At 45.3% G+C, this 16,312-nt stretch overlaps 1 protein-coding gene across 6 annotated transcripts in view; it reads right to left on the bottom strand.

Moving 5' to 3' along the window:
• The window catches only part of LOC124012308, a 26,045-nt gene extending 10,941 nt beyond the window's left edge, over window positions 1-15,104 (bottom strand). For 4 of the 6 annotated variants that reach the window (XR_006834694.1, XR_006834696.1, XM_046325787.1 and 1 more), the window contains exon 1: window positions 12,168-12,316. Coding sequence is in view for 2 of the 6 variants with exons in the window: in XM_046325787.1 (XP_046181743.1) it covers window positions 12,168-12,219 (52 nt within the window). In the remaining 4 variants the exon portion in view is untranslated. Of the gene's footprint in view, window positions 1-12,167; window positions 12,317-14,837 lie in introns of those variants that run through there. The other 2 variants (XR_006834695.1, XR_006834697.1) reach the window with 1 other exon arrangement.
• Between the last annotated feature and the right edge of the window lie 1,208 nt (window positions 15,105-16,312).

Raw genomic sequence — 16,312 nt, 5'->3', positions numbered from 1 at the left:
TATCTTCAATACCATTCATTCTTTACAACTCATAATTTTACATACATACTCAAATAATGGTATTTTAATTAAACTAATTAAACAACATAAACCTCAAACAAAACCTCAGGGGAGCATCTTCCCTCCCCGTCACCCTACAAAATACCTTTCCCTATCTCCCCGTCCCTAATCTATCCTCTTACAAATCTAACAGCTGTCTGACACCCAGCCCTAAACCCCCCCTTCCACCTTTCCCGAGCAGCATGCTGCCCCCACTTCCTCTCCTCCCTCTTCATCCTCCCCCTCAAATCTCCTTCCACCCTCCTCACTATCCCTTCCACCCCCCAATCTCTCCCTGTCTTCACCATGTTCTGCCTTGCTTCCCACAGCCCCCGTTTAAAGAGACTCACGAGAAGCCAGAGTAGAAACCTGTCCCTATCCGTCCCTTTCGCTCTCCCTACACCCCTCTCTAACCTGGCCCACGTCAATACAAAATCCCTCTTTACCAAACCTAGCCCATACTACTCCGGCAAAGGCACAGTCCCAAAAGACATGGCGCACAGTCTCCTCCCTGCCACAAGAGGATCTTGGACAGGTGGGGGATTGCACCAAACTATACCGGTACAAGATGGAACGTACCGGCAAGCACTTATGAAGGCTCAACCAATTCAGGTTCTTGAGCCTGTTGTCCAGACTGCACTCCCTCCCAGACCACTTCCGAGATGCCCACTACAGGCGCCGGACTCCCTGACTTTCTGACCTCCTCGTACAAGTGCCTGTGATCTAAACCTACTCGGGCAACTTCAACCTCAGTGTGCGCACGCAGCCACTTGGGCGCATGACCAAAGGGCCACGGCAGCTGTTCCGCCCGAGGACCCGTGTTAGACCACACCATTATGCTTCTCGCCTGATACGAGAAGAACACCCGCAGGAGGTAACCGGACGGGTGTATCACTGGCTGAACAAGCTCCGTTAACAAGAAAGAAACAAAAATTGTGTCCAGCTTGAGGGGGAAATGTGGTACCCCCCTACCTCCCTCCCCGATGGGACAGATCATGCGTGCCCTGGAAACCCACTCGCACCTGCCACTCCACATAAACTGAAACACAAGCCTCACTAGAGGCCTCCTCAGACAAGCCGGCAATGGGTAGATTTACGCCAAATACAAAAGAGACGGCAACACATCCACCTTTAGGACCAGGACTTTGCCCAAAAAAGACAAATACCTAGCCTTCCACATTGCTAGCTTCCTCTGTACCACTGCGATACGCATGTTCCAGTTTAGCGTCGCTGAGCCGGAGGTCTCAAAATGGACCCCGAGAATCCTCAGGGCCCCTTCACAGAGAGATAACCCCCCAGGCACATCCGTTCTACCGCGCCATCTTCCGAAAAACTTGACGGAAGACTTTGCATGGTTCAGAACTGCTCCCGACGCTCGGGTGAAATCCCAAAAAATGGCAAGGGACCTTGTCAGGCACGAGTCCTTGCACAACAGCAAGGAAGTGTTGTCGGCGTACTGCGTCATCTTAACACGCAGTCCACCACTTCCAGGGATCAGCAAGCCTTCCACCCCTGTGTCTGCCCTAATGGCAGCCCCCAGAGGCTCCATGTACAGAACGAAGAGGAGAGCCGAGAGTGGGCACCCCTGCCTGACCCCAGACGAGAGGTCAAAAACATCACCCAAGTGACTATTTACACTAACTCGGCACCCCGCTCCGACATATAATGAATCCATCCTATAAACTTCTCCCCAAATCCTAATCGACCTAACACTCTGAATAAAAAGGATCTATTCACGCGATCAAAGGCTTTCGCCTGATCTAGCGCTGCTACCATTAAAGGCAGTCCTCTATCTTCAACCCAAGCGATGGAGTCCCTGATTAACTGTAGGTTCCATCTAATAGAGCGGCCCTCTACCCCACACGTCTGATCCTCATGAACGACGTAGGGAAGGGCTGTGCGCAACCGGTCTGCTATAACCTTTGAAAGTAGCTTGTAATCTACACACAGCAAGGTCAACGGCCGCCAGTTGTCAAGGTCTGTTACTTCCCCCTTCTTATATAAAAGTGACAGCACACCAACAGCCATTGATCCCCCTGGGACCCCCGTCTCAAGGATGGCCTTCAAGACTTCGAGGACCACTGGTCCAAGTATACCCCAAAACTTGAGATAAAACTCAGCCGGCAGCCCATCCATCCCAGGCACCTTCCCTTTTCCCATCCTCCTAAGAGCGCTCTCAACCTCTTCTAGTGAGATCTGGGCCTCCATCACTTCTCTAATGTCCTCCGGCAACCGCCTGGACAAGTGTTCTAAAAACACATTTCCCTGCTCTACATCTATTTCCCTTTCCTTAAATAAACCTTGGAAATGATCAGTTGTCACCCTGACCATATCCTCTGGTTCTCTAACTATACTACCATTTTCTTCCCTAACACCATGCATTACCTTCCTACTCTGTCTGGCCCTAACCAACGTAAAGAACATAGCAGAACAAGTCTCATTATGTTCTAGAAAGCCACTATGCGCACGCTCCAGGAAAGCTCGAGCCTTCCGCTCCTGCAACTCCCTGAGCTGCGCCTTTAGGGTTGCGGATCTCTCCCAGTCAAACGACCCGCCGAGGTTGCCTGCCTCGTATTCAAGTTCAATTAACCTTTGGATACGATCCACCTCCCTCCTCTCCTCCCTTTTTTTCCTCTTGCAATACCCTATTATAAAAGCCCTAATCCTCACCTTAACTAATTCCTACCACTCTAACACCCCCTCGCACATGGACCGGAGGCCTTCAAGCCTCCAAAAGAAACCATAAAACCTGTCAACAAAAGCCTGCTCCTCCAGCACATCCCGATCTAACTTCCAGTACCCCCTACCAAAGAGGCAGACTGGCGACCCCACCTGCAGGAGCACCCTGTCGTGATCCGAAAAGAATACAGGCAACAGCCGCCCAGACAACTTACCCAAAGACCTGGGTACAAAAATATAGTCGAGCCTCCGCTCAACCCCCCTGGAGTTGCGCCATGTAGGACCGTCCATTTTCGGAGTAGTGTGCAGACCACCATCTACCAGACCATGGAAAGCCATTAGCCTGGCAATGGCGCCTGCACTGCTATCCCCCCCTCTTCCTAAATCTGTATTAAAATCCCCCCCTATCACTAATTTCCTATTTGTGACACACAGGGGCGTCAGACAGTCCACCATCTCCCTCCTGTCTGCCACCACCTGTGGGCCATACACCACCACTAATCTAAATTTACAATCCCTTATCGTGACATCCACCCCTATAACCCTCCCTGCATTACCACAAAAGAATCCTCCACTTTTACCTCCCTGTGCCCACACAAAATCCCTACCCCGATGAGTGCACCCCCAATACCCCAAACCGACTCCCCCTTGTCCCACTCCCTCTTAAACCTACTAACATCCCTCCATCCCTCAGGTGAACCTCCTGTAAAAAACAAAAATCAAACCCCACACCCTCCAAATAACTAAAAACCGCCCTCCTCTTAACAAAATCCCTTAAACCCCTTACATTTAAACTAACAAAAGTAAAATTAGACCCCATGAAAAAATAAAAACATGTAATACACTCAAATTCTAAACCCAGACAAAACAAACAGGAGACTCACCCAAATGCTCCCCTGCTCCATATCTACCGGTGAGAACACCATCCGTACTCCCGACATCCCCCCCCCTTCCTCCATCTCACCAACTCAGGATGCAGGAATAGTGTTTGGCTCCGGGGTGCCCTGCACCCTGGGTCTACCCCCACACTCCTCCCCCTCCCCAGTGCTGCAGCTGGTTTGGAAAAAAATCGGGGAGGCTGAGTCCCCAAACAAAAAACTCCCCACCTCCTCCTGTACCCAGTCCTGAGTATTGTTAGGTGTGTCCCCACCCAACAGAAGTTGAGGGCCTGGGGAAACCAGCAGCAACCCAGAGGTTTCTCCCACCCCCATCACTCTCTTGGCCATCCCCTCCCTCTCACTGTCGGCCAATCGCACACTCCTCTTCATTCTCTTCTTTGGTGATGGCGGCAGTGGAGACATAACCCCCCCCCCCGCCAGCTCCTCCACCATTCCCTCATCTCTTCCACCAGGGCACTTTCCCCCCAGTCCACTTGCTCTTCCACCGTCTCCTTCTCCACCACTCCTCCCTCACTTTCTTCTCTCTCATGCTCCTCCACTCGGTTGCCTTCTTCCGACGCTTTTCCTGGTTCTCCTACTCCCGTGCCTTCCGTTTCCTTCTCTCTTCCATCCGCCGCTTCTTGCTCCTCCTCCTTCCTTGCGGCCTTCCCCTCTGGACCTGTACTCTGGTCATGAGGCGTGCTTCCTTCCCCTCCTCTTCTTCCCCCATCCCCCGCTCCTGCTCCCCCCCAGCCGCAGACGCATATGACCTCTGACGGGCCGGGCACCCCAGCCACAGGTGTGCTGACGAGCCACACCCATGGCACGCCTTAGGCTTGTCACAATCCCTCGCCTCGTGTTCCTCAGATCCACAAAATCTGCATTTTCTTGTGCTGCACGAGGCGAATATGTGTCCGTAGGCCACACAGCGCCTGCAAAATGGGGGCTGACGTGCATAAAACAACGTCCCCCAGTCAGCCCCTAGGGAGAACATAGCAGGAGGATGGTGGTAGCCACCATGTCCCTTTGGGTCCTATCTGAGGAGGGCCTGGAAGCCTCTCCTCCCATTCCAAAACCCAAGGGAGTCTTTGAGGTGCCTTGCTGAGGAGACGTTATCCATGTATCTCCCCAGAAAAGCCCTGACCTCTTCGTCCTTAACGTAAGGGTTGTAAATGTTGACAGTTACAACCCTAAAGTTATTCTTCGCCAGGCTTGTTATTTCATAGTGGCACATCTGCCTCTCACCTGCCACTGCTCTTGCCCTTCTCAGGATATCATCGTGTTTCTCCTCTGTATATAGTGCCACGTTGTATGCTCCCTCCAACGAGTTGCCTTGGAAACAAAACACGTCCTTCACCGTCAGCTTTAGAATCCCCATCAATATTATCCTTCCAAAAGTTTCCCGTCCTAAAGGTTCCAACTCCTTTTCCTTCCAAGCAAACCGAATCGTGTTGGCCAGCCCAATCCCAGGGACCGACCGTGTTGATGTATTTAGCACCATCTCCGCAAGGAGAATGGCGCTCGTTCTCTTCTCTTCCAAAACAAGGAAAAAATAAAAAACAAAGTGACTGAGCCTATCTGGTGCAAACACAGAGACAGGAACAATCACCCACAAGATACCTAAAGCATATGGCTGCCTAAATATGGTTCCCAATCAGAGACAACGATAAACACCTGTCTCTAATTGAGAACCAATCTAGACAACCATAGACTTACCTAGAACACTCAACTGAACAGAACCCCATAGACTCCAAAACAAGACACATAAATCACCCATGTCACACCCTGGCCAACCAACATAATAAAGAAAACACAGAATACTAAGGCCAGGGCGTGACAGTACCCCCCCCCACTCCAACACAGTCTTAGTCTGCTTACTTAGCGTCCCTTGAGTGGCGACCCTCGCCGCCGACCTTGGCCTAGTAACCTTAACAAAGGGCCCCACTGGACTGAGGGGCAGCTCTGGACTGAGGGGTAACTCAAGACTGAGGGGTAGCTCAAGACTGAGGGGTAGCTCAAGACTGAGGGGTAGCTCAGGACTGATAGGTAGCTCAGGACTGAGAGGTAGCCCAAGACTAAGAGATAGCTCAGGCAGGTTGACGGCTCTGGCAGATCCTGGCTGAATGGCGGCTCTGGCGGATCCTGGCTGAATGGGGGCTCTGGCGGATCCTGGCAGACTGGCGGATCCTGGCAGACTGGCGGCTCTAGCGGATCCTGGCAAACTGGCGGATCCTGGCAGACTGGCGGCTTTGGCAGATCCTGGCAGACTGGCGGCTCTGGCGGATCCTGGCAGACTGGCGGCTCTGGCGGATCCTGGCAGACTGCCGGCTCTGGCGGTTCCTGGCAGACTGGCGGCTCTGGCAGATCCTGGCAAACTGGCGGATCCTGGCAGACTGACGGATCTGCCGGATCCTGGCAGACTGGCGACTCTGGTGGATCCTGGCTGACTGGCGGCTCTGGCTGCTCCATGCTGACTGGCGGCTCTGGCTGCTCCATGCAGACTGGTGGCTCTGGCTGCTCCATGCAGATTGGTGGCGCTGGTGGCTCCTTGCAGACTGGCGGCTCTGGCGGCTCATGACAGACGGGAGACTCTGGGGGCTCATGACAGACGGGAGACTCTGGCGGCTCATGACAGACGGGAGACCCTGGCGGCTCATGACAGACGGGAGACTCTGGCGGCTCATGACAGACGGGAGACTCTGGCGGCTCATGACAGACGGGAGACTCTGGCGGCTCATGACAGACGGGAGACTCTGGCGGCTCATGACAGACGGGAGACTCTGGCATAAATCACCCATGTCACACCCTGGCCAACCAACATAATAAAGAAAACACAGAATACTAAGGCCAGGGCGTGACAGTACCCCCCCCCACTCCAACACAGTCTTAGTCTGCTTACTTAGCGTCCCTTGAGTGGCGACCCTCGCCGCCGACCTTGGCCTAGTAACCTTAACAAAGGGCCCCACTGGACTGAGGGGCAGCTCTGGACTGAGGGGCAGCTCTGGACTGAGGGGTAACTCAAGACTGAGGGGTAGCTCAAGACTGAGGGGTAGCTCAAGACTGAGGGGTAGCTCAAGACTGAGGGGTAGCTCAGGACTGATAGGTAGCTCAGGACTGAGAGGTAGCCCAAGACTAAGAGATAGCTCAGGCAGGTTGACGGCTCTGGCAGATCCTGGCTGAATGGCGGCTCTGGCGGATCCTGGCTGAATGGGGGCTCTGGCGGATCATGGCAGACTGGCGGATCCTGGCAGACTGGCGGCTCTAGCGGATCCTGGCAAACTGGCGGATCCTGGCAGACTGGCGGCTTTGGCAGATCCTGGCAGACTGGCGGCTCTGGCAGATCCTGGCAAACTGGCGGATCCTGGCAGACTGACGGATCTGCCGGATCCTGGCAGACTGGCGACTCTGGTGGATCCTGGCTGACTGGCGGCTCTGGCTGCTCCATGCTGACTGGCGGCTCTGGCTGCTCCATGCAGACTGGCAGCTCTGGCTGCTCCATGCAGATTGGTGGCGCTGGTGGCTCCTTGCAGACTGGCGGCTCTGGCGGCTCATGACAGACGGGAGACTCTGGGGGCTCATGACAGACGGGAGACTCTGGCGGCTCATGACAGAAGGGAGACCCTGGCGGCTCATGACAGACGGGAGACTCTGGCGGCTCATGACAGACGGGAGACTCTGGCGGCTCATGACAGACGGGAGACTCTGGCGGCTCATGACAGACGGGAGACTCTGGCGGCTCATGACAGACGGGAGACTCTGGCGGCTCATGACAGACGGGAAACTCTGGTGGGCTCATGACAGACGGGAAACTCTGGCAGCTCATGACAGACGGGAGACTGAAATGTTTGGAAATATTTTAGTCACTATTTTTGCTGACACTGATCCAAACAATTGACCACTTAATAAAATACTTGCAAGTACTACTTAAGAAGTTTGTTTGGGTATCTGTACTTTACTTGATTATTTATATTTTTGACCAGTTTTACTTTTACTTCACTACATTCCGAAATAATATAATAATATATATATATATATATATATATATATATATATATATATATATATATATATATATATATATATATATATATACTGTATATATATATATACTGTATATATATATATATACTTTTTACCCCATACATTGTCCCTGACACCCAAAAGTACTATTTTTACATTTTGAATGCTTACCAGGACAGGACAATGATAACATTTACACACTTACCAAGAGAACATCCCTGGTCATCCCTACTGCTTCTGATCTGATGACTCACTGAACACATGTTTAGTTTGTAAATGATGTCTGAGTGTTGGGGCATTCCCCTTGCTATCCGTACATTTAAAATAAACAAGAAAATGATGCCGTCTGGTTTGCTTAATTTAAGAAATTTGATTTTACTTTTGATACTTAAGTATATTTCAAACGAAATACTTTTATACTTTTACTCAAGTAGTATTTTACTGGGTGACTTTCACTTTTACCTGAGTCATTTTCTATTAAGGTTGATTTACTTTTACTCAAGTACTGCTTAATATACATCCAGTGATGCTGCCGAGATGGTGCTTTGTCTTGTTCAGAAGCCTGACTTATGAACAGTAAGAAACATTAAGAAACAATTAAATAAAAAAACAAAGATCAGAGTATAGCTGTATGCACTGTTTAATAAAGTGTTAAAATAAAACACATTAATCTTCGTTGAAATTGACCAAGACAAAAGAGGACAATAGATATTTGCATGCATGACTTGTTACACAAACATACAGCTTCATAACTGGCCAAAATATATTTTGTACAGGCTAAATGCAGCGGTATGATTTTGTTTATATTGTTAGGGACAGATACAATATATACAGTGCTCTCCACTAATTTTGGCACCCTTGGTAAATATGAGCAAAATGGGCAGTGAAAAAACGTCTTTATTGTTTATCCTCTTGGTCTTTCATTTAACAAATCACACAAATACAAACTTTAATTAAAGTAAAATAATTGAAAGAAAAAATACATTCTTACATAAAACATGTTTTTTTCTCAAATATAGAGTACCAGTCAAAAGTTTGGACACATCTACTTATTCAAGGTTTTTTCTATTTTTTTTACTATGTTCTACATTGTAGAATAATAACACATATGGAATCATGTAGTAACCAAAAAAGTATATTTTATACTTTAGATTCTTCTAAGTAGCCACCCTTTGCCTTGAAGACAGCTTTGCACACTATTGGCAATCTCTCAACCAGCTTCATGAGGTAGTCACCTGGAATGCTTTTCAAACTGTCTGGAAGGAGTTCCCACATATGCCGAGCACTTGTTGACTGTTTTTCCTTCACTCTGCGGTCCAACTCATCCCTAACCAACTCAATTGGTTGAGGTCAGGTGAATGTGATGGTCAGGCCATCGGATGCAGCAATCCATCACTCTCATTATTGGTCAAATAGCCCTTACACAGCCTGGAGGTGTGTTTTGGGTCATTGTCCTATTGGAAAACAAATGATTGCCCCACCAAGCGCAAACCAGATGGGATGGTGTATTGCTGCAGAATGCTGTTGTAGCAATGTTGGTCAAGTGTGCCTTGAATTCTAAATAAGTCACAGACAGTGTTACCAGCAAAGCACCCCCACACCATCACACCTCCTCCTCCATGCCCTATGGTGGGAACCACACATGCAGAGATAATCCATTCACCTACTCTGTGTCTCTCAAAGACATGACGGTTGGAACTAAAACTCTCAAATTTGAACTAATCAGAACAAAGGACAGATATCCACCAGTCTAATGCCCATTGCTGTTGTTTCTTGGCCTAAGCAAGTCTCTTCTTCTCATTGGTGTCCTTTAGTAGGGGTTTATTTGCAGCAATTTGACAATTAAGACCTGATTCACACAGTCTCCTCTGAACAGTTGATGTTGAGATATGTCTGTTACTTGAACTCTGTGAAGCATTTTTTTGGGTTGCAATCTGAGGTGCAGTTAATTGAAAATGTCTGAGGCTGGTAACTCGAATGAACTTATCCTCTATAGCAGAGGTAACTCCGGGTCTTCCTCTCCTGTGATGGTCCACATGAGGGCTAGTTTCATCATAGCGGTTGATGGTTTTGCGACTGCACTTGAAGGAACTTTCAAAGTTCTTGAAATTTTCCGGATTGACTGACTTTCATGTCTAAAGGTAATGATGGACTGTCATTTCTTTTTGTTTATTTGAGCTGTTCTTGCCATAATTTGAACATGGTCTTTTACCAAATAGGGCTATCTTCTGTATACCAACCCTAGCTTGTAAGACACAACTGATTGGCTCAAACGCATTAAGAAGGAAAGAAATTCCACAAATGAACTTTTAAAAAGGCACACCTGTTATCTGAAATGCGTTGAGAGAATGCCAACAGTGTGCAAAACTGTGGCTAGTTTGAAAAATCTCAAATCTCAAATATATGTAGATTTGTTTAACACTTTTTTGGTTACTACATGATTCCATATGTGTTATTTCATAGTTTTGATGTGTGTTATTTCATAGTTTTCACTATTATTCCATTGGCATTTTCAAACGTTGAACTATGTTCTTTTAACCATTTCCTGATTTGTGCAGCCCAGCAACATTTTGTTGCACAACATTACTGTATTCTCGGGTCTTTCCCATAGCGATGGATAAATATAGGAACTCGGCCTGTATGTCACCTCCTATTTATACCCCGGTGAAAAAGGAAGTCATGGCTTACCACTTAAGCATTCCTAATAACTCAGGTGAACTTAAAAATATAAAATATGAATGGGAATATACTTCAGTTAGATTTACTCATAAGAATTTCTAGGGGTGCCAATAACTGTGGCACACATGTTCCGGAGAGAAATATTTATCACATTTATTACACATTTTTTCTCTCTTATTTAACAGCCTGTATTGAAATCACAGCCTCTCTGGTGCTGCTTCATGAGCTCATTCCGTGTCTTGCTCTGGTGTGATATTAAAAGATTCTGCTAGTCTCCAGTCATGTAAAATTAAGTAGAATTGCATAAAAGTGTTTAAAAAGGCCATTTCTTCTCAGAATTCAAATAAGATGATAGATTCATGCAGTGCTTTTATTATAATGGAGATCTTTTCCCCTTTACCCTTGTCCGCGGTGGAATGTGAATCCACAACCGTCTGACAACTTTGGCATGTAGGCTAATGCTTACAAAAAATGAAGAACAGCTTCTAAAACTGCATATCTAAAGGCTCTGGTCTGTCCGAGGATTGAGGGTAAAGGGTAGGCATGTTCTCTGCTATCCACTTTGTCTCATTTTGGGTACAGGGGAGGGTCACTTGTCTCATTGGTCAGGGAGTGTAAAAATATATTTTACTGAAGGGTCATCCATATTCATTTCAGAGAGGTCCGATTTTCTCCAGGTATCCCTCATTATAAATACCTTACAGTCCCTTAACAGTTTACAAGCACCTCAGTCAAGAAACTGAAGATAGAGCTGACAGACAAAACCAAAACCTGAAAACCCACATCATTTCCTTCTCACACTACATCTTAAATACTTTGAGGGCTTGTTTCCCAGACACATATTAGGCCTAGTCCTGGACTAAAACCCTATTTTAATGGAGATTTTACATTGTGCATACTTTTCAGTCCAGGGCTTAATCTGTGTCCAGGAAACAGGCCCTGGATGATTGATCTATGGGGGTTCTTAATTTAGTTGATGGACCTACAGTATGCTCATTGTCCTTCAATGATACAACACCATGGAGGAGATTCCCAACTCTAGTTCTTATCATGACAATAATGTTTTAAAACATCATACGAAAAACATAAACACAGTTGTTCATGTTACAGTTTCAGAAATGGGGAAGTTGTTTAAGAGCAGCACTTTAGGCAAGTTGGACAAACATCTAATGCAGTGAGTTGATAAAATCTCGTTACCAAGAGGAAATGCTCTCTCTTCTCCATCCTGAACACGGAGGGGAATGACTTGTGTGAGCTCACATTCAAGCCCAACATTCAAATAAGAGGCTAATTGGTTGCAGTCAGATCATTTGTCCCAGAGAAATAGATAAAGTCACGTTGAGTTACTCAAGTTGATCAACTTCGCTTTCTCTATGAGATAAAACAGAGAGTTTTTTTCACACAACTGTTGTTAGGTGTAGCCATCGACGCTTGTGAACATAGCCACGCGAAATTGGGGTGCTGTAGAACCCCCTGAAAAATAAAAGAGGTAAAAAAGGAACAAAAAACAGCACCCAGCCCCCAGTAATTGCTTTTGCACATAAAAACTCCCTACAACCTTAGCAAATGGGTCGATGCCACCTTTTTATATCAGTTGTGTAACTTGAGGGTGTAGGCTACGCCTGGAACAACAGTGGAAGTCCCATAACATTGTATAAAGCATCAGGTAGCCAAGCCTGCAGACACAGTAATTACATTTGGGAACATAACTAATAAGACTAATAAGCCGACATGTATAGCTTACCTATATATATATATCACGTTTGTGTATCACATGGAAAAATGTTTAAAGGTGTCACACATGAGTTTAACAAAGCTGTCTCTAGTCTCAAGTCTCCACAACCACAGTCACCATAATCAAGGTGCACATACCGAAGAGATGCAGCAGCGTCACCTTCAGTTTTTTTCTTTCAGAAAACAGCATTGTAGCCTACAGTCCATACAATCATCCAACTGGTTCCACTAAATCATCTTCAAATAACATGACATAGTCTGAGATACTCGACAAGAGCGCCCAGACATTGACTTTGTTAGTTTAAGCTTTCCCAGGGGCCGGGTGGGTGGAGTTTACATTCATTTTGAGACAACTACAACTCCATCTACAGTTGTATTTGCTTTTCACATACAACACAAAAAAGAGGAGGGGCATGGAGGGAGATATTATCCTGTTATCAGAGCAGCAGCCTTGGTGGTGTACCCAGGAATCTTTGCAGTGTTTTTCAAAATGATGAAACCGCATCAAAGGTAACACCTTTAATTTGTCTCTGAAAAGACTGTTATTGATGCACTTATCCTGTGTGCAATCATTCTAGCCCAGATAATTGTTGAATGTTGAGTGATGGTGGATGAGCATTCCATTTCGAGGCAGAGAACAGAGAGAGAGAGAGAGAGAAGGGGGAGAGAGAGGGGGAGAGCGAGAGAGGTGGGAGAGATAGAGAGGGGAGGAGAGAGAGAAAACCGCCAGGAACACTCTAATCATTCTTGATGAAACATTTTTTTAAATATTTTTTTTTACATCAAATAACATTTTATTTTATTGGTCACACACACATTATTTAGCAGATGTTATTGCGGTTGTAGCGACATGCATTTATTTAATGGATATTGTATGTTTGTGAAGGATTCCCCATCCTGCTTTGTGAACAATTTGACCAGGTGACACAATAATGATCCATTTGAACAGGGCATGTTTTGTGTGTGTGTGTGCAGACTGTCAGCTTTAAGTTGAGGGTATTTTCATCCATAATGGGTGAACCGTTTAGGAATTACTGCACTTCTTGGTCATAGTTCCCCCATCTTAGGGGACCAAATGTATTGGGACATTTTGTTTAGTTTGAAAATGTGTTGTTGGTTGTGTAGATCAGTGGAGAAAAAAAAGCCCAATTGAATCCCTTTTAATATTTAAATTTAAGGTGGAGAAATGTGAAAACTGTGCAAGGATGTGGTGAATTATACACTAGGCACTTGGGGCCCTATTCAGACTTGAGGTAAGTTGGTTTAATATGGACTTAAGCCCCCCAAATTATACTTAAGCCATTTTATTTTGTCAATTTATCTCAGTCTGAATCGGGACCTGTAAGAACTAAACTACCTAACCCAACACTATCAACCTCCCATCTCCATAAGTTGGTTCCACATTAGCCTTATATTATCAGAGAACAATGTTTTTTTTTAACTAATAATAGCTCATTGAAATCAGTTACAGTACACTCAATAGTAACAATATCCCTACTTTTTAGCACTTTGAGATTGTTTTTAACTTAAAGCAGGGTAAAAATTTAATGTATTATTATTGATTACTTTTACTCTTAAATAACATGCATGTCGAGCAAATATGTCTACCTAGATAAGCTTTGTCACAGACACGTTCATTTATTCTTCAGTTCCTCACAGCTCGTTAAATACATTCTTGTAACACCTGAACTGACACATTTGTGAAAGATAGCAGGACAGACAGGTTTCACCTGCATTCTGATTGGTTTTCTCAACTTTTGTGACGTTAGTAGGGACACTGTGGAGTATTTTATTTTCCTATTCATTTTGGAGAAGAGTCTGTAGTTTGTGATTTATGAGAGGTTGTGGAGTAGACGCCTTGGAATCAGGACAAGACCCGAGGTAAGACGACAACGGACACATTTCTGTAATAGGGTGAACTATAACTTTTATAAGATACACCGGACACAAACGACATGGCGACAGACAGTGGTGGCTGCTGAGCTGGATGTAGATGGGTCTTTAATGGTCATGGGACAGACGGCACAAGCTGTGGTCAAAGACAGACTCCAGAAGAAGATTGTTGCAGCTTAATGTCCCACGTGGGAATAAGAGGACTGAGTAAGTAAGTGTAACTTTTAACACTATGAAATATTGGAAATCTTGAACCTTTAAAATCTTGAATCTTGAAATTAATACCACAATCATTTTGACATTCAAGGCAGTCATTCACATACAGGATAGTTGGTAAATACTAGGCTTCTTTGAATGGAACATGGATATGTTGCCAGTAAACAGTGTTTATATTGACTCATTACAACATCTCTAGAAAAACACATTTATGAAAACGATATTACCAATTAGAGATAACCCTTGAGGTTAGAAACCTATTTTGAGAGGGTTATGTTAGCTAGTTAAACCATGTAGTGGTTAAGTCAGTTAATTCAGATGTACTAATGGCACTAAAGACGTCTCTTTTCTTGTTCTACGGGAGTGTTTTTAACCAGAACAAGAACAGCTCACCACGTTCAGACACTCAACTATGACACTATGATAACTGCGATACCCTCATAACCCACAGCTTTTTTTCTTCTCACGCTATAACAGTATCATTATTGAGACATTCACAGCATTCTCAACCATCTTCCCCATCTCATTTACTGCTCTGACCACATTGACTTTTTACGTGAAGCCCACTACCTGTATCCTCAACCACTTGTCTCGCGCTCTTCTCTATGTGACAGACATTTCCTTTTTAAAGAAGAACAGTCTGATACCATTAAATGCGACAAAATGTTCAATCCACAAATAGTATAAACCTCAACTTACTCTGATCTTGCAGCTGTAGGGACAGTGCCTTCAGTGTTCCCGCTACTCTTCATCTCCTGCTCCAGGATACTCCTGCTGTCTGTTCACCAACATCAGTCTGTCGGATATTTCCTTTTTGATGGTAAGGCTGTTGCCTGTGGTAAACTCACAGAGGTATATAACAGAACAACAGCAATGATTGCAACCTACGCTGAAGATAAAAATGAAACCACAATAGATACCTTCTGCAGTCATATACTTACTGTTGCCAAGTCTCTCCCATGGCCACACAAATTTGTCGGTATTGAGCAGCTCATCCACTGTGGGGAGCCTAAACTCTGCCTGCTACTCGTGAAGTTGAGCAATGGCAGCTGTCAAGGCCGCCTTGTCCTCAACAATTTCTCCGAATCTGATGCCTCCTCTTGTTGCCATCTGAATAAAAAAGGGTGATTAGATGGACTGTAGATTTAAACATTAAGGGCCGAGGGGGTGTGGTATATGGCCAATATACCATGGCTAAGGGCTGTTCTAATGCACGACACAATAGGAAGTGTCTGGATACAGCCCTTTCGACGTCGTATATTGGCAATATACCACAAACCCCCGAGATGCCTTATTGCTTTTATAAAACTGTTTACCAACGTAATTAGGGCAGTAAAAATATATGTTTTGTCATACCCGTGGTGTACGGTCTGATATACCACGTCTGTCAGCCAATCCTCATTCGGTGCTCGAAACACTCAGTTTATAATCAGATATATTACATGACTTTAAGTTATAGAGCTACAAGAGAGGCACAAACAAAGAGAGTATGAAGCATTCAACTCAAGTTACACTGCTGTTTAAGGTCACGTAATTTCACAGTTTAATTAAATGTTTACATCAATTAATAACATAGGTCATGCCTATATTTTATCAGAAACATGGTCTGATGTATATGAATCATGTATTGTATTTCACAAATCAGTTGTACTGCTTGATGAATAATGTGTTTGAGGTCATATTGTTGTTGGGCCTTACCTGTCAAACGGTAGAGGGAGTGATTCTTCGGTTTCACACTGAGGTAAAGCTCATCAATCTTCTTCTGGAGATGCCCTGTCTGCCCTGTCTGACTATCCTGAAGTATTGCTGTCAAACATAGGGCAAGTTACTAACATGACTCTACTGACATCAATGCAATTCGAAGTTGAGAGACAGGTTTCTACCTTCAGGCCACTACTGCACCTCTGCAACCCAAGCCTGAAGCACAGCGTGTTCCAAGAGTGTGCAATGCTGTCATCAAGAAAAAGGGTGGATAATTTGAAGAATATAAAATATATTTCTTTAACACTTTTTTGGTGTGTGTCTTTGTGGTTTTTGTGGTGTGTAAATGATTTTAGAACTGCCAGGTCAAAAATGACCCTAAGACAATTTTTGTACCCTGGTGGTCTACAGCTTTCATGGAAATATGAATAAAGGTGATGTTTCGCTTTTTCTAATGTTGGGGTCACTCTAGG

This window comes from Oncorhynchus gorbuscha, linkage group LG24 (genome assembly GCF_021184085.1).
Source record: "Oncorhynchus gorbuscha isolate QuinsamMale2020 ecotype Even-year linkage group LG24, OgorEven_v1.0, whole genome shotgun sequence".
Taxonomy (NCBI): domain Eukaryota; kingdom Metazoa; phylum Chordata; class Actinopteri; order Salmoniformes; family Salmonidae; genus Oncorhynchus; species Oncorhynchus gorbuscha.
Note: the sequence above shows the minus strand (reverse complement) of the source record. Positions and strands in the feature narration are given on the sequence as shown.